At 37.2% G+C, this 20,049-nt stretch overlaps 1 protein-coding gene across 8 annotated transcripts in view; it reads right to left on the bottom strand.

Moving 5' to 3' along the window:
• ATP7 (copper-transporting ATPase 1) overlaps positions 1 to 20,049 on the bottom strand; it is a 570,660-nt gene that overhangs the window by 189,024 nt on the left and 361,587 nt on the right. For all 8 annotated transcript variants that reach the window (XM_067134917.2, XM_067134919.2, XM_067134923.2 and 5 more), the window contains 2 exons: positions 14,899 to 15,283; positions 11,132 to 11,275 (listed from right to left, as the gene is read on the bottom strand). In XM_067134917.2, coding sequence (XP_066991018.2) covers positions 11,132 to 11,275; positions 14,899 to 15,283 — 529 coding nt within the window. The remainder of the gene's footprint in view (positions 1 to 11,131; positions 11,276 to 14,898; positions 15,284 to 20,049) is intronic.

The raw sequence follows: 20,049 nt of genomic DNA, 5'->3' as shown, positions 1-20,049 counted from the left end.
ATGTTGTAAATACGGTCAATATGTTGAGACATAGTTGTTTTCATTTCATCTCATGTTTGTGTATACGGAGGGTTATTCTTGAAGCTTGGGATTTTGCGTGAGTCATGGGTTTATTTTATGACCAAGGCTAGTAAACAGCGACCCGTGCGCGAGGCTTGCAAGCTGGTCAGCGATATCATCGCCACGCCTTCTAGACTTGTCGAGGAAGAAGGGAAGGGGAGTTGATGCTTCGATCTATCGAATCAGATACTTTGTTGTATATGAGTTTTGAGATTGAACTGTTACCAAGAGTGGGGGTGAGCCCGGATATATACTGATTCTCAACACGAAAAGGGGACCTTACAACCTTACAACCTAACGAGATACTCCATCACTACTACTTCTACTGTGAACATCTACTTTGTACGACGTGATTTGATTTTTGAAACAGTGTGTGGTCGCTCCGTGACATAGTTATTTTTGTATAATGTGTTATCGCTTCGATACAGTACTTAGTTGCGGTAATGTTATCGGATCTGCGTGAAACGAAACAAGCTTACGGCTTGTGTTATTTTCAGTAAATATTCTGGACGAAGAACCATGTTTAGTTCAAGTCTACGGAATTTTGGTACAAATCTGTACTGTATAAATAGTATAGCTCAGTTGGATTGAGATTTCTACTAATATGGAAAAATTCATATCTCTGAATTTTCTCCTCTCACGATCAACACTGATCAGTTTTTACAAGTATAGGGCCAATGTCTAATTTAAAGACTAGGCAAATAGGGAGTGTTAGTCCAGATAGCCCATACCATATCAGAGAAGGAAGGAAGGAAGGATGTCCATGGAGCAAAGTCTACATCGAGAAGGAGAGAACGAGTAACCACGGAAACCAGATGACTTCAACGGAAGCTGCAATTGGTGAACTTCAATTAGATAAAGCAAGCAATTAGTAAATTCAGTAAATTCTAAATCCCTCCACGCTTTAAGGAAACTTTTCCGATTCATCTCATTTTTTTTGTATAATAAATTCATTTGTATTTTATATTGCGTTAATTTTCTTTCTTAAGCAATACTTAATGGTTAATTATTTAAAATCCTACCCCTGTGATTTCAGTATAAGTCTCTATGCTAGTAAATATAAATTTTGGTTTACAGTTTTATTTAAAACTGTAACCATGGCGCCCAAACATTACATAGAGAAATGGGGAACCATGGAATGTTAATTGTTTCTATTTGTGTGGCAATTTGCGGGCAAGCCACAAATAGTTTATTTAATATTCATGTGTCCCAAGATAATAACTTTCATCTCCTCAAGTGTTTTGACGAGGTGGAACAGTTACACACTTGCCAACTGTCATTCACAATAGAGATGGAGAGTTTTCATTATAAATAAAGGCCCCTTTTCCTAATGACAATCACAATGGAGTTGGAGAGATTTGATTATAATCGAGAAATGCAGCGCTATCTAACGTATAAAGAATTGAGATACGAAAAATTGAGTTAATTTCGATATTTTTCGGAACCAAAAAGTTATAGCCTACATTTGAACAGCTTGGAATTTTTCCTCAAAGGAAAGAACATCCAGGTTTTGGGATTAGCACTCGCATACATACGGAGTAATTAAAGAAGAAAGTGATTCAGTTAAGAACGTTGAAAATAACAGAAAATAGGATTGTAAATGAGGACAGCCGGAGAACAAATATGTAAATACCAAGTGGATGTATTGGAAAATGAAGTGTCCGTCACTAAATTGTGAAGATATGAGTTACGGATGTAAGAAGGCAGTAACAGAGGAGAAATTAAGGCAAAGGGAGTGCTATTCAAGGACGATTGTAACCTCCAACGGTATATCGCAAATATCCCACAGAATGGCAGCTTGACGTCTGTCTCGCTGTCTACCCAAGGAACAACCATGAGTTTACAGGAATGATAAAATGACATTCTTTACTTCCCTGCTGGTAAGCTGCCATAGGCTTTGCCATGGTAACCAGTAGGTTTATTGTCGGTCACTCAATGCAGAGCATGAAAGCCGCAGAAAATAGTAATAATTTCAGTCATTTGAAGAGTAAATGAACTTATGTCCATTACAAAAGTTGTTTAAAATGAAGGGAAATTTCACATGTAGACCATGGATTTTACAGAAAATCAATAGTATAACAGAAAAGGAAGAAAACTGTTCTGGTTTCCTATAAACCCCCAGTCTATTCAGTGATTTTTAAATCATACACATATATAAACCCTCCCCTGGATGAATATACTGTAAATATGAAGTTTGGTCGAGATTTATCGAGCTGTTTCACCGTGACACAAAAAATAAAAACCACTGATATGGTCTTGAGTTAACTTAAAACAAATAAATATCTGAAAAACTGTCAAAACAAATTAAATTATTACAGACAGTGGAGCCCCTAAAACTTTATTTATATAGCTTTAGGGCTGGGAAGATTGGAGTGGGGTAAGGAATAATTAATCAATTAATTTAATTTGCTTTACATTTCACTAACTATTTTTATGGTCTTCGGAGATGCCAAGGTGCCAGAATTTAGTCCTAAAGGAGTTCTTTTACGTGCCAGTAAATATCTACCAACATGCAGCTGATGTAGTTGAGCACCTTCAAATACCACTGGACTGAGCCAGGATCAAACCTGCCAAGTTGGGAGTCAGAAGGCCAATGCCTCAACCGTCTGAGCCACTCAGCCCAGCAGGCGAGGGGGGGGGGGTAAGAAGAAACAAGCTGCTCAACTCAAGTACGCGGTATGTTCCAAGCTGTCAGTGCAGAGATGGTATGGAAAGGCATTAGTAGATGAATAAGCTTGAATGAATTAAGTAAGAAAGATCATAACATGAAGACAAAGTTGGAATTCAAAAGGAAATATTTTAAGAAATGACCAAGTGAGCAACTGATAGGGAATCTTCCACCTGCGCAACGGCCCTAAATGCAGATCAGTATTGAAACCATTCTTAATAGCTAGACTATACATTACCAGAAGACGGCATTCCTTTCACCCCAAAGTCCAAAAAAGAGCGACTTTCTTTAGTTTGATTCATAGTCTAGCTATTAAAAATGGTTTCAATAAATCATTTATTGACAAAATTGTCAATAAAATCAGAAATAAGCCTGTAACCACTCTTATGAAAGAAAAAAAAAAAAAAAAAAAGACAGAATTACATCACATTTACTTGCAATAATGATAAGATATATCAAATTACAAATCTTTTTAAAAGACAGAACTTTAATATAGCTTTTAAGACTGTTAATAATAATTCTACTTTGTTTTTTAATCATCATAAAACCAATACCAGATCTAAATTATCTAATTTGGGCCAATGACCTTCGATGTTAGGCCCCTTTAAACAACAAGCAACAACAAATTCTCTAATTCAGGACTCTATAAATTGAATTGTACCCATTGTTCCGCCAGCTATATTAGGCAAATAAGACGCAGCTTTTCTACTCGTTATTCAGAACACGTTAATGCCAAAATATATGGTAAATTCTCAGCCATGAGTAGTCACATGTCTAACTACAACCATTAATTTTCCAACACTGAACAAGATCTTTCCATCTTAAAAATAATGAATAAAGGCGCTCTTCAACATATATCAAAATATTTTTATTAACATTGATCAAAGAAATTAACCCCAACAGTAATCAAAAGGAAATCTCCAAAACTTACATCCTTTTTGAAAAAATTATTTTTTAAAAATTTCCAAAATACGAACAATTCTAATGCTTTTAATTCATCCGTTCCCCTCCACTCGACTCCCTCTACCACCACTCCCCTCACCCCTGCTCTGGAACATGCTGCTCAAAGCTCACAATTAACAACAGACAACTTCCCACATGGAGTCATACATGAACTGGCCGGACAAGGTAGAGAGACAAACAGGGCGGAGAAGTACGTACTCAGACGCCGTAAAAACACTTTATTTATTTCAACATTTCGTACAAGTCTCTTACCTTTTTCTTCTTAGATTTTCTAAATAATATATGGATTGCAAGAATTGCCCAGCCACATAATACAATTCAACATTGAGTTATTCCACCTATAAACAAGCCTTGTTTGATCAGATATTCACGTACTCAAGGCTTCCAACATGAGATCATATCAGCATTTTTCAAGTCTGAACTCCGATTTTAGCACGATGTGACCATCTTTTTAATAAATTTTGTACATCAAAACTCAATGGAACTTTCATCATTCAATAATTGGTTTTAAGACTTACACGAACTGTGTTTTTAAAAATCTGTGTTTCAATGTGACAGATTGAGTCACCTTGACTCTTCAACATTCATTGTTTTTTTAATATTAAGATTATCATGTGTTGTTATCATAATAGCTCAGGCTGAAGATGTTTCACAATAGAAGAGACGAAACATGTCCCTTTTCTTAAAATAAAATAAAAGAGAATATTGTGTTGTAAAGGTGGAGTCACTCAATCAATTAGACCTTATTTCTTATTGAGACCAACAATACGGATTTATTATGAAATGTATTTCTTGCGATAATTTAGGGAGAGTACAAATTCTAACCTGGGAAAGCAAGGAGTCAGCAAAGTTTTAGTACGCGATGTACATTGCATATATTCTGTTAGTACCTTTCAGGAGGGGCTACAAGCAGGAAGATTGTAGTCTAGAGGTCAATCCTCATGAAGTAAGAACCATTGGTATTCAGAGTTGAGCACAGAGTTCACAACTGTAAGATTTTATCATGGATAGATATTGCAATTGCAAAAAAGAGATTAGTATAATAGTCCAAGCTAAATTGCCCAAGAGCCCTTACAATCAGGGATACCAAGAAAACCCCTGTGTGATACCAGGGATGAACAGAGGCCAAGATTGTTACAAATTTTCAATAAGCAAGGAAGAATACTGTTGTAGTTGATGTAGGTCAATCTAAATTGATTAACACATTTTGATATTGTAGTACACAGAAAGTTCGTGAAAGTTGTAAACAGGACTTTATTCATTTTGCCAGCATGCTACCTAAAAGTACATTGAATCCAACTATTGGCTATTACTACTAAGGGAAAAGTAATGAATCAGTACAGAAACAATAAAGGCCTCGTAAAACCAACTATTACCACAATTTGTAAATGGCACTCTGTAAGAGATAACGACTGGCAAAGTGAAATAAGTGACAAGTTCAAATATGTTTACAGAATAAGACGGTTCAGATGAAATGGAAGCCCTTAGGCAGTCAAAACTTCAAATAGTTTTAGAATAAATACCGGATAGAGTTACAAGGTCCTTACTGCTGTTAATGAGCACTATGAGATAATACTGGGTAGTAATATGAATGCTGTTAATGAGCACTATGAGATAATAGTGGATAATTATATGAATGCATAGTTAGGAATTGTGCAAGTGCAAGTGCTAAGTCCTGATAAATTAGTTAAGGCCTATACAACTCAGACTGATTTTCCAAAATTTACAACCTGCCATATGACTGACACATATGTACCTTACCTAGAATATAAATTAGTAATCATTTAAGTTACCAAGGATATAATAGTCTATGTTTTATGAAAATTCTCAACTGATTGAGTGAAATATTTTTTATGTGAATGTGTTTTATTCTTCTCCATCCAACTCCTTAGTTGAATGGTTAGTGGTGCTGGGTTCGATTCCTGGCCAGGTCAGGGATTTTAATCAAGTCCGATTCATTCTTATGGCTCAGGGACTGGCTGTTTGTGATTGTCTCAACCCTTTCCTCTTCTTATTCAGACAGCACACCACACCACACCACACCACACCACACCACCAACCACCACAGAAACATGCAATAGTGATTACATCCCTCCACATAGGATTGGTGTCAGGATGGGCATCCAGCCATATAAAAGGGCTAAATCCACCTGTGACACAGTTTGCACTCATGACCCCATAGGTGCGGGAAAAGCAGAAGTAAAGAAGAAGAATGTGTTTTATTCTCCATATTGCTGAAAGGTAAACCTAATAACCTTATATGTATTTAGGAAGAAAATAATTGTGTGACAAGAAAACAGACTTAGCTCACTGAAGAGCAAGTGGGACAATGTAAAATTTTGAGTGTTGTGTATAATTTATGCAATTCATCCAGCTGGATTCCTTTTGATGGAAATAGGTATATAAATGTTTTTCTCAAGAAACCTGAATGACTTATACCTACTAGAGATGTCTTGAGAAAGGATATTGGTGTTGTATAATTTAACGATATGTGACAGTATATCACAGGTACAGAGTTTACAGATTGAATAAAGACATAATACCAGATTTGCTCCTTGAGTTGGACTGCTGTGAAGGAACATAATAGAGTAATTATGGAGAAATTTTCAAACCATGCTATTGATGCAATGATAGAAAGGTAAATCTAAGCAAATACTGATTATTAGCAAGTTAATGTATCTGAAGACTTAACTTGAGAATTGGAGTTCTTATGTAGTTATGCTACTTTGTTGTTTATACTGTGGTTGTTGCAGGAAATGCAGGTATGAAAGATTGTTCTTAAGAGTATAGAAGGGGACATTGTCCCAATTTAAGTAATAATAGTCACAGCCGATAATATGGCTACAGTTCAAGTGAGGACATTACAGTCCAATCTTAATATCGAAGGAAGGGCCCCAGCCAGTCTGAATCATTGCCAGATTTAGAACTGTTAGAAGATATATCCAGAATAAGGACAACAGGTAGGAGAAAACAGGTACAGCGTAACCGAGACAGAGAAAGCACTGTATCAAGGCAGAGTATAAATAGTATGTCAGGACGAAAAGACTGCAAATTGAACTATTGCAAAGGAGCTGGGATGCCCACCCCAAGATTTGAACACAGGACCGCCATTCTCTCAGATGATCAAACCTACAGCTAGAAACGTAAGAGGAATGATGACGAAGGGTTCTACAAAAGAGAACTTGAGAGTATAATAACAAATTTAAGGGATCTAGATAACAGAAACTAAGACAATTTTAGAATAGAGAATGATGTATGTAGAGTATTAGAGTTTTAAGATTCCACTAAGTTAAGAAATGATATGGTCAACAAGGAAGGAGTCACAATGTACACACATCAAAAAAGTGTTGCACCACCTCGGTTCCAAGATTGCCGGAACACTGACGCTGAATGCTTATATTGCATCAAGAAAACAGTCCCTTTGACTGTTCCTAGATGTCACTAAACTTACTATAATCTATTAGTTTCATGGTCCGTATTGATAGTTCAAGTACAAGTACAAGGAACACGACGCCCCCGAATATTTTCGGCACAACTATGCACTCAAAGATCTCATAAACCGTTGGACATAATAGTGGCTTTAACACAGATAACCTGACATCTGAATACCAGTGATTCTTGATCAACTCCAAGAACTGTATCCGATTCCAGCCTCAATATATGTAATATTTGAAAATAACACCCTTAACCCCAAAACTGTACTATATGTATATATGTTAAAATTAAGTAATTTTAGAATAGTGGTATCATGTTTATTTAATGGCATTCTTGTTTAATTTTAGTACTGTTTATTCTGTACAGTCGCTATTAAGTAAGTTCTCTAACAGCTGAAGATGACCTATTTACGGGTCGAAACCAGTACTGTTTTTATGTAAATCATTGACACTATGTAAAATAAAGTATTGATTAGGTGGAGAACTCATCCTTCATACTTGTCACTAAATTTATCCAAAGATGTAAACAACCATGCATGAGCAGGGTCTATTAGACGGAGTGTGTACGATAGCCGATCAGTTCCAGTCATTTCACCAGGAAGGAGGTACACCGCTCGTGTTGTCTGTAGTTCTGCCATGCCTAGAAGGTCAATACCGCAGTTTGATCGTATCCGCATTGTTACGTTTTGTCAGGAGGGGGCTCTCATCAAGGGAAGTTTCCAGACGACTCCGAGTGAACCAAACCGATGTTGTTCAGATATGGAGGAGGTACAGAGATACAGGAACTGTCGATGACATGCCTCCTCAGGCCACCCAAGGGCCATGACTGCAGTGGATGACCACTACTTATGGATTTCAGCTCGGAGGAACTCTGAAAGCAACGCCACCATGCTGAATACTGCGTTTTGTGCAGCCAGAGGATGTCGTGTTCCGACTCAAACTGTACGCAATAGGCTGCATGATGCACACCTTCACTCCCGACATCCATGATGAGGTCCACCTTTGCAATCTAGACACCATGCAGCGCGGTACAGATGGGCCCAACAACAATCTGAACGGACCCATCAGAATTGAGACCACATTCTCTTCACAGATAAGTGTTGCATATGCCTTCAACCAGACAATCGTGAGACGTGTTTGGAGGCAGTCTGGTCAAGCTGAACGTCTTAAACACACTGTCCTGCGAGCGCAGCAAGGCGGTGGTTCCCTGATGTTTTGGGGTGACATCATGTGAGGCCAACGTACGCCACTGGTGACCATGGAATGTTCCGAAACAGCTATACGATTCAGAAATGTTAACCTCCGACCTATCGTGCAACCATATAGGCAGCATTTCGGAGAGGCATTCGTCTTCATGGATGACAATTCTCACCCTCATCGTGCATATGTTGTGAAAGATTTCCTTCATAATAACGACATCTCTAGACTAGCGTGGCCAGCATGTTCTCCAGACATAAACAATATTGAACATGCCTGGGATACATTGAAAAGGGCTGTTTTTGGACGAGATGACCTACCAATCAATCTGAGAGATCTACACCAAATCGACGTTGAAGGGTGGGACAATCTGAACCAACACTGCCTTGATGAACTAGTGTTTAGTATGCCGTAACGAATACAGGCATGCATCAATGCAAGAGAACGTGCTACTGGGTATTAGAGGTACTGGTGTATGCTGCAATCTGGACCACAACTTCAGAAAAGCAAGTTGCATGATTGTACAGTTTGCACTGTGTGGTTTTCATGAGCAATAAAGAGAGCTGTAATGTTGTTTGTGTATATCTCTATTCCATTTGTATGTAAAGGTTGAGGATGTCTTAGCACCAAGGTGATGCAAAATTATTTTTTTAAGTGTGTACATTCTGTAGATTCAGTACAGAAAAATGTGCAAACAAGAATTTGGACTTGTGGAAATCAATGTGATGCATTCAAAAGACACTGAATTTGAGCCACTCGATTGGCTGATCAAGTTCGAGTAGAATATTCCATATGATAAGGAGTTAGGGAGGAAATCATGGGAGGTTTTCATAGTGTTCGAGAACACTGGGTGTGGCCATAAAGGCTAAAAAAGCCATGCACCAGAGGGCTTTTATACCTTTTCTGTTAGAAGCTGTTGTATGTTTTGCTTGAGGAATCCCTGTCAGTTCATGGAAGGATTGAGTAATCATAATAACAGTAAGTTGTTATTCTCTTTGGAGTTGAGGCTTAAAGTGAGCCAGAGTATAAAAGACTTCCTTGTACTTCACCATATTACATCAATCAGACAAAGTTTGCTATACATAACTTTGTACATAGTTGTATCAACTCATATTAAAAATGGTTGGAGGGTTGGAGGGAAGCATTTTTCCAATCACATATGGTTGGACCTACCTCACTCAGAAGATGTTCCCAAACTGCTCCAAGAAACAACCAGTCTGATAAAAAGTTACCAAGACTCCTGAGTTCCAGTCCCCGTCATGACAGTTAAGTAAACTCATGTCCACATCCTGAGGTGGTGCAGCTCTTTTCCGGCACATCCCCAATGGAGGTAAGCTGCATGTACCATTTCAACCACATACCAACCATTCTGCCATTCTCAAATTTCTGGCAGTACCAGGAATTGAACCCAGGCCCCCAAGGATGGCAGCAAATAACACTAACTGTTATGCTACGAAGGCGGCCGCCATGACAGGTGATCCAAAGTTATATGAATTGAAGATGTAAAAAAAAAACACAATATATTTGGGTCACCGGAGTGTCGATTGCAACTATCAGTATACCTTGATCCTTTACTTCATTATGAACGCAATGTTGCCATAAATTCTGAGAAAACCGAGCTCAATAGCTGCAGTCGCTTAAGTGCGGCCAGTATCCAGTATTCAGGAGATAGTAGGTTCGAACCCCACTGTCGGCAGCCCTGAAGATGGTTTTCTGTGGTTTCCCCATTTCCACACCAGGCAAATGCTGGGGCTGTACCTTAACTAAGGCCACGACCGCTTCCTTCCTTTCCTGTCCCATCATCGCCATAAGACATATCTGTGTCGGTGCGACTTAAAACAAATAGCAAAAAAGAAAAAAGAGTTCTGAGAAATGTGTAACAAGGACATAGTCATTTACTCTGCAATTTTGGGAAGTTCACAAAATCAGTGCTGGCAGATAAGAATAACATGCATCCAGACACACAGTAACCTGAACTGCAAGGAATGTGTTCAAGTTTTTTCCCCTGCTTTGGCCTAAGGAAATTTGACTATTACTTCAAAAAAAGTTTGTTTTCAGTGTTATACGCTTCTAAGAGCAAATTAACACAAGTGCATTCATTTTAGGATGGAAAACCTTCTATTATGCCATGCAATCAGTGACCAGTAAAACATAGCCTTAAAAATTTTTACTCTTGTATCTCTTAAAAGTGTGCATGCTGGGTATTTGCCCAGTATATCCTGTTATAAAATAGAATCTGACATGAGTGAATGAATCACCTTATCTTTTGAGACGATGGACTACATCAGTGTTTCAGAAATCTGTATTCCTGTTTATATCTTGGGTGGAGTTTTCTTATAAAGAGAAAAGTTTCATCAATTTCAAGAGCAAAACATCCGATCCAAGAAGCAGGTGAGTAATATTGTTTGCATGGCCTTCTGTGGTGGTTCATGTGTGTGGATTGTAAGTGCTATACAGAAAGAAGGGTCATTCTAGCACTAGAGTTGGTAAAAAACATTGTTGGTATAAAACAGGTTTTTTTTAAATATTAGAAATTCCATACGCTATGTCATATTTTGGTGTTCTTGTACTAAAAAACAATAAAATATGAAGAACTTCCTGAGACACATTTTATTACCAGGGGGAAGCTTTTAATAAAAAGAAAAATACACAGAATATGGAACGTACAGAGAATATATAATTATTTCCTGCAAAAATAAACATTGTACAATTTAAAAATATATAACAGACAAAACACTATTGAGCTCTTCTTGCCCAACATATCCTGTTGAGCATTCTATTTTATTTTATTTTTTCACATAAAATTTACCATAGATTTTGCGACAATGCTTCTCAATGGCAGCAACACAAGATGCACAGGTCATTCCCTTAACGTGTAAATGGCATTTGGCAAATGAATTCTCCTTTTCATATACATATGGGTCCATCTTGAGGGCTACATCACCTCCTGAAACTGAGAAAATATAATATGTCACTATTTCCAGTCAATGAATAAACAAACGAATGAATGAATACAAACAAACAAATGAATGAATGAATTAATTAATTAATTAATCACTCAAATCAATCAATAATCTTGAGGAGCCATAACAGAATAAAGCAACCAAGTATGTATACCTCTCTCCCCACAACTTTCAAATATTGAGTTTCCCTTTAAAAGACCAACACAATGGCATGACTATTTTGAAAGAAAACATATTCCCTATATGATTACAACATAGAATGGAGAGTTTTAAAAGAAATTTAGAAACCATCAACTCAACCTCCAATAAACTATAAAGACTATATTTTCATCAAGGACCACCACCGACATCGTTTGAAATTCCACGAAGCCATACTTTTGCACACGTGCACCGAATCCCAGCATTCCTTGCCCACAATCAGATGCCCATATTTAGCCATGTGTGCTTCAGACTGTGTCATGAAAATGCCTGCCTCAAGTGAAATCTTCTTGACAGCAAGAAATATTGCTGCAGGAGGGGTTCATCGTTAGATCTGTGAAGTTTACAACCTCTATGTTATGAGCAAGGGAAAAGTTCATAAGTGGATGAGTTTATTCAAGAACAGTCAGAAGAAAGTGGAAGACGGACGGGTAATAACTGACGATACTGTGCGTGCAGTAGACACCAAAATTCATGAAAACCAACGATTCACAATTCCCACGCTGGCATTGCATTTCCCACAAGTATTAAAATCTGTACTGTATAAAATTGTGTCAGAAAACTTGGACTCCACGAAGCTGTGCAATCAATGGGTTCCAAAGATGCTGATGTAGGAACACTAAATTAAGAGATATGCCAGTGTTTTGATATTTTTGTACCGGTACAATGAGGAAAAAGATGAATTATTGGACCACATTATCACAGGGGACGAGATATGGGTGTCTCTTGTGACACCTGAAACCAAGCAGCAACTATGGAGTGGCAACACCAGATATCTCCAATGAAAGTAAAGGTCAGTCATCCTCAACCCACAAGATTATAGCAATGGTGTTTTGGGACAGGGAGTGTTTTGCTGGTGGACTTCAAATCATATGGAGCACCAATCAATTCAGCTTCATACAGTCTTACATTGTAAAAACTTAGGCACGCAATCCAGAATAAATACTGCGTCATACAGTCCGCCACATTATTCCTTCATTACAATGAAAAACCCTATTCAAACATAAGCACTCATCGTGCACCCTCCCTACAGCCTCAACTTTGCATCTAGTGAGACTACCACCTCTCTCTGCATCTGAAAACGTTCCTCGGTGGCAAGTGTTCACATCAACGATGAAATCAAAACAACAATTCAGAAATGGTTTTCCACACAGGCAGCAGACTTCGATGACAAGGGTCTACAAATACTTGTCCCACGCTATGTCAAGTGTTTGACTAAGCATGGAAGAATGTGGAAAAGTAACTGAAGGTATGTGGAATGGAATTTTAAAAAAAAGGAATGAACCAATAATATGTAGTGGTACTTATTTTATTAGCAAATGGTCCTTAATTTTTTAAAAATAGCCTTTGTAATAATAAACAAATTGTCTTATAGTTATCAAGGATGGCTGCTTAGTTGTACTTTCTCTAAAAACAATAATCACCACCACCACTTATAGTTATCATCCACAATCTTAATCCAGACCTAAGAATTAATATCATGCATAGTGAAAGTGAAAGACAGAATGGAGAGTTCAGTTACACTTATCAGCAGTAAGCAATCATAAGTTTATGTAATTATAGGCTGACAGATCTCTCAGCACCACCTGAATCCTCTAGTGAACAAACTAGTATCCTCCCCTATTCATTTCTACTTATTACGGGTTGTGTCATGTCATCTCTCCCATTCACACCAGTTGGTACTACTAATCAAGCAAATATACACACAAGAAAGAACACATTGGAATAAAATAACCCTCTCTTTATAACAGATATCCCATTGTCATTCTTCTCATCTGCTTGTTAAATGATAGATTTAATATTTCTGTTATCATCAGTTTATGAATGGAAGATCAAGTCTAACCATATTGCTGGATGGTTGGCACCATCAGAGAAACAATAAGGAAATTAGGAACATTGGACAACATGGAAATCACTTACCCTGCTTACAGTCCAGTAGTGGTTGATCAAAATATTAACTGGGGAATTGTGGCTTTTCTTGGAAGCCCACCCAATGTACGTGTGGCAAAGCAAAAGACCATGGACATCTACTGAAGTATGGCTTACGTCATTTCTGATGTACAGTGAATGACTAGAAGAAGGCAATACCCAGTTTTTGAGACATGACAAATAATTGGTCACACATACGATGTGATCTGCAACAAGGATTTTCTGCATCCAGCAATTCTTAGAGTTCACACAGTAGAAGATGCAGTACCTCTGAGTGGCTATCATCTGTGCCATGAAAAATGCCAAACACCCAGTCCTATCTTTACTGAAGTCTGAAAGATCTTGGGAATGTATGGAGCAGAATTCCTAGCAAAATCCTTCAATGAATGCTTGGAGGACAAAAAGAAAAAATGTTCCCATCTTTCTCGCAGACAATTTTACTAGACCCATTGGGAAAAGAAAGGGTGATGTCACAATCTGCTCTAACTGCCACCTCAACCATCTCCATTGCCATACTCTGAAGAACTTGATAATGCAATATTGATGTCAGCCCGAGCAGCATTAGGACCATCTTGCCAAACATGTGTGGCTTTGCGAGAGGATACAGAACAACTGGTGCTACTTATGCAGTGATGATGCTGATGGAGAGGCATTTGGGAAAGAGGAAAACAGTTCATTTAGCCTTCCTAGACTTGGAAAAAGCTTAGCATTGATTCTGGCCAAATGATTTGGACTATACTGAACAATACACAGTGATCTATAAGTAATATCCGTGTTTGTGCTTTTTGCACTTTCTTGCATTTAAGGTCTTCACCTTCCACTTCATATTGTGCTTGGACTATTGAAACATTTCCTGAAGCCCTTTCTACCCCAGAGAGTATGTTTTAAATAACTGAGGAAAAGTGAAAGAAGGTAGGTATTTTCATGATTCTGGATATATTTTTTTAATGGGAACTGGTCAAACAGAGGGCTGGAAAGCTATCAAAGACATCACATACAAATTCTTAGGGAGCTATGGGGACCTAAAAACCATGTATGTCGAAATACAATGATTTAAGTTAATCAATGATTCTACAAGTGCACTTCCTGCATTCTCATTTGGACTACTTCATTGAAAATCTTTTAGTTCTTAGAGCAGGATAGAGTGAAAGGTTCTGCTGAGAAGTCAATGACATGGAACCTAAACATGATAGCAGACAACAGTCTGATGTTGGCCAGATAACTGTAAGAAGATACTCACAAGAAGAGAATAAACAAAACAAGCTTTGATTTAAAATAAAAAATAAAGCATGAGGATTTTTAAAAGGCTCCTACATAAACCTTTCATTTTCAATTGCATGCTTCAACTATAACATAGATTAATATCATCTTTTCCTATATTTTCATATTTTGTGAAAATAGAAATACTAGAAAGCTTAGAAGTTTGAATTAGAATAGCCTACATTTATACCTAGATTAGATGCTAATTATTTGGATAATTTCTCACCTCCATTTGCTTTCGTAGCAACTTTACTTGCAGGAGATGAATCTGATGTGGCACCCTTCATCACACTTGCAGTGAAGCCCATATCATCAATGAGTTCTGCAACTTTGGTAGGAGATAACTTGTCCGTATCGTACACTACAATTGCTTCCTTGTTTTCCAGACTAACTTTTATAGAATGCACTCCAGGTTTGCCAGACACAGTTCCTTCAATATTACGAACACACGACTGGCAAGTCATACCCTCCACTCTAATAGAACATTCAGCTACATTGTCCACTAGAAGATTTGCTGTGAAACCCATATCCTCAATAGCAACACACAATTTCTCTGGACTAGTGGTCAAAGGGTCATAATGTATATGACCAGCTCCTCCTACTAAGGAAACCTGTAAACATTTCAATGATACTTTAGTAATCAAAATTTATAAATTCAATAAATTATTTATTTTAAAAGCACACACAAATAGAAGGATATTCAAAATTCTGGAGATTACACATATGATAATAAATATTTCTGAGAACATACTAAAGCCAATAGGTTTAGATATAGTACTTATTTGATTATTGTTTTCATGAGGAAGCGATACCATATAAAGTGAATAGAAAGATGCTATAGTAGCCCCAGTGTACAAAGGAAAGGGTGACAAACAAAGTGAAAGATCCCATCTTTCTGGCAGACAGTTTCACTGCACCCATCACCATTTGCTCCAACTACCATCTCATCCATCTCATCATCCAAGTTTGTAGCTGAAATGTTGACACTTCTAGAATGTCTACATGCCCTAGTATCCTAGAAGACCATACAATTTTGTCATCTGAAACAGGCTGTGAAACCCTCTGCCAGCACAAACATTTCCTCAGCTGGTCTCATGAAGCTCAGTAAAACCTATTCCAGCTCTCAGTCCAGGATTAAAATATCTGGTAGAGTTGGGAATCAGTTTGACATGTATTGCATGTAAGCTCTGGGAAGGCACTTTCTACATTAGACATGTTTGTGAAATGACTAACTGGTTTGATAGAAGCAGTTCAGTTTTAGGAAAGGTTATTCCAGTGAGGCACAACCTGTAGGATTTCACCAACATATAGCAGAAATTTTAGATTCAGGAGGTTCTTTACTCATATCATATATATAAAAAGACATTAAGGACCAGTAATATTGCCTGCAGACTCCCCCCCTGCCCCCCTCTTAATCATTACAAGATCAGATAAGGCTTCCCCAAATCCAATTCTCTGAGTTCTATTTTCTAGAAGTTTAATCACCTATTCAATCACCCTTTCATCTAGTCCAATCACCCTCATTTTCATGAGTAGTCTTTCATGATCTACCCTACCAAAAGCCTTTAAAAGGTCACTAGCGATACAGTTCATTTGACCTCCTAAATCTAAAATACCTCCAATGATGAAGATAAGGAATTTTGCAGATGATGTCATACTGTACATAGAGTAATAAATGTTACAGGATTGTGACTGTCTTCGAAAAGTCCTCCACACATACGGGAGATAGACAGCACACAATGATAGGATGGTAAACGGGGTAAAAAGTCAGGTTATAAGTTTCACCAAAAGGAAAAGATCTCTCAGTTTTCATTACTGTGTTGGAGTGTAGTACGTCATGGGGATCACCGCAACTACCTCAATGTTAATATAAGGAACAATTTTCACTGGGGTAATCACATTAACAAGGTTGTAACACAGGTCTCCTCGTGTGGTTATGGGGGTATTTAGGGGCTTGTAGTAGTGATGTATGGGTAAGGGCATATAAGTAACTGATAAGATACCAACAAGTCTATGGTTCCAGTGCATTGGACCCTCACCAGAATTACTTGATTCTAGAAATGAAAATGATCCAAAGGAAAAAGCACAATTTGTTCTGGGTGATTCCTGACAAAAGAATAGTGTTATGAAAATGTTGCAAACTTTAGGCTAAGATGATTTGGGAGAGAAGTGCTCGAATAAGCAGCATGTTTACATAAAATCAGCTTCATGGTCTGTATCGCACTTCAATAGATTCACAATTAAGTATTTATTTATTTTCCACCTAGTCGATACAATGATTGCTTAAGGCAATTTAATGGTTAAAAGTAGTACATGTTTTGTATATTATCAACATCTTCAGCCACATAACACTGTTTAGATGAAAAATATATAAATTGACAAAGTAATGCTTTAGAGGAAGTGTCCTTAAAATTAACATAAGATTGACAACATTAAAACAAACAAATAACTCAAGAGAAAATATATAAATTATTTCTACAATTTATATATTTCTATAATTTATATATTTTCTCTTGAGTTATTTGTTTGTTTTAATGTTGTCAATCTTATGTTAATTTTAAGGACACTTCCTCTAAAGCATTACTTTGTCAATTTATATATTTTTCATCTAAACAGTATTATGTGACTGAAGATGTTGATAATATATGAAACATGTACTACTTTTAACCATTAAATTAAGCAATCATTGTATCGACTAGGTGGAAAATAAATAAATACTTAATTGTGAATCTAAGCAGTATGTTCCAAGCTGTCAGTGAAGAGATGGCATGAAACGATGATAGTAGACGAATAAGTTTTCAAAAGTAGGAAAGATAAAGTTGGAACTGAAGAGAACAAATTGGGGCAAATTTCTCCTTGTAGGAAGAGGATTTAAGGAATTGGAATAATATGCTAAGGGAGATGTTTGATAAATTTCAAACTTCTTTGAAATCATTTACGAAAAGACTAGGTAATTGATAGGAAATCTGCCACCTGGGTGACATCCCTAAATGCAGATTAGTGGTGATTGATTGCTGTGGCAGTTTCTGGTATAGTGCAATGGAGCAATGAACCTCCAGTTTATATCAAATCGTACTCAACTACATAATTTTCATAACTCCCTTGTCAATCTCGAAGTTTTTGTTAAGTCCCTCTATCCGTAATATACTCATACTGGCTTTCATGCCATCTTTCAATTCATGTGAGCTGTCTGTGGCTGGATACTCATCTGGAATGAACCCCCTTGCAAAGCAATCTCTCCATCTGTTCATATGCGAAGGGAATGGCGAGGTGCGGGGGGACGTCAGCCAGAACTACGGCAAGACCAGGATATCGCAGAAACGGGTATCTGTGCTTTACGCATGCGCAATATGCCACTCTCTCAAGTCTCTTGCAAGTCATGTTGTTGGGGTATGTACCTGCTATCTGTTGCCCTTATGGGAATTTAACTACGTAGCAGCGAATAGTGCACGTAACTAGTGCTAGTGTTGAAAAGCATCATTACTACCAAAGTCACATTAAACTGCCAAATTCCAATTGATATCTTGTCCCAAATATATCAATACTTACTAAACATCTATTCATTTGACTTCTTTAGAATAATTCTTAACTTAAAATTCATTGAGGCAAAGAATAGCAGCAAGGTAATACCAATGGAAACTTTTAAATATAGTTATTACTATTCCCATGATGACATCGGAAGCAGAAAGGTGCTTCTCAACCCTGAAGAGAATAAAGACTTTCTTGCGCAGCACAATGACCGAGGATAGACTTAATGCTCTTGCTATGTTGTCAAATTGAAAGGGACTTTGTTTGAGACTCTGTGGACTTCAATGAAGCAGTTGTAGATAAGTTTGCGTCCTGCAAGGAGCACAGGATGGATTTTTTTGTATAAGCTGTCTGCATAGGAAAAGTTGATTGTGAAACATTTATTTTGCATGTGGTAAATTTTGGCATGTAGGCCTACCGTATTGTCTGCTTCTCTCATATTTGATCATATTTCTAAAACTTCTGTCATCTTATTTTAAGAGTTTACGGCCCACGACGGAACAGGTGGTGGGGGAGAGGGGGAGAAGAGAGGTTGGAGGGGAGGAGCAATTTTTTCTTATTTTGAACCCCCAGTGATGAAAGTCACATGCAGTCACTGACTGACTGAAACTGATCAACAATAACATTACACTGACCGCTGTTAGTTGAGAGGAGTCCTGTCTCTTCTGGAACCACCCGCTTCCACAGGATGGTATTACTTCAGCAATTATATTAAAGCTAGCTTGTTAATGATGAGTACAACTGCTAGCGTTGTGAAAGAAATTCAACATATGAATTTTTCCAAGAAAATTACATGTTGAAAGAACGAGAAATCACAAATTAACATATCAACAAGAGGAGTTCTACGCATCAAAATGATGGTGAGTACACATAGTTGCTGGAGTCAAGTCCCAGCAGTCACCCCTGATATAGTGTATTATAAATAAAAAATGATGTCATAGATCCACGTTTTCACCACAACAAATAATCCTTTGGTTATTTTATTTTTATATTCTCGTGAATATCATGGGGCGTGTTTCGTCCCATGTGGACATCATTAGTCGCATTCCTTTGTATAGATTAAAATTAACACAAAGAATAGGTCCTGAAAAACACTACACAATTAACAAACACATAATTAAAACAAGTTATCCTTGTCAAGGTAAATGGATAAAAGCATAATGAGTCTTGTGATTTAATATTTTTCTTCAGGTGTGTAGCACCTCTTCAACTTTGAGATGATATTGCTGCAACTATAAAATGGAACTTGTGCTAATTTGGGGTATACTGTAGTGAATTTACAGAACAACAACATCCCCTTCGCTTCACAGCAAGTAGACCGTTGATATATTCCCACATTTTTAATAGTTTTTACATAAATTCTAAATTTAAGTTGTTTAAAAAGAAGACTAGTATGAAGAATACATAGCAACATGTATAAGTGCAATTTTATTATCAATGTGTTATTCAAAAAACAAGAGGTGCTACACACCTGAAGAAAAATATCATATTACAAGACTCATTATGCTTTTATCCATTTACCTTGACAAGGATAACATGTTTTAATTACAATATAATAATAATAATAATAATAATAATAATAATAATAATAATAATAATAATAATAATAATAATAATATAATAAAGAGGAAGTCGGCTGGTTGAATTCTGCACTGACCATAATTTAGTCCTCGCCAATACTTGGTTCAAACACCACAAACGACGGCTGTATACGTGGACGAGACCTGGAGACACTGGAAGGTATCAAATAGACTTCATTATGATTAGGCAGAGATTCAGAAACCAGGTGTTGGATTGCAAAACTTTCCCAGGAGCAGACGTGGACTCTGACCACAACTTGTTGGTCATG

The sequence above is a fragment of the Anabrus simplex genome, chromosome 1 (assembly GCF_040414725.1).
Source record: "Anabrus simplex isolate iqAnaSimp1 chromosome 1, ASM4041472v1, whole genome shotgun sequence".
In the NCBI taxonomy this organism is placed as follows: Eukaryota; Metazoa; Arthropoda; class Insecta; order Orthoptera; family Tettigoniidae; genus Anabrus; species Anabrus simplex.
Note: the sequence above shows the minus strand (reverse complement) of the source record. Positions and strands in the feature narration are given on the sequence as shown.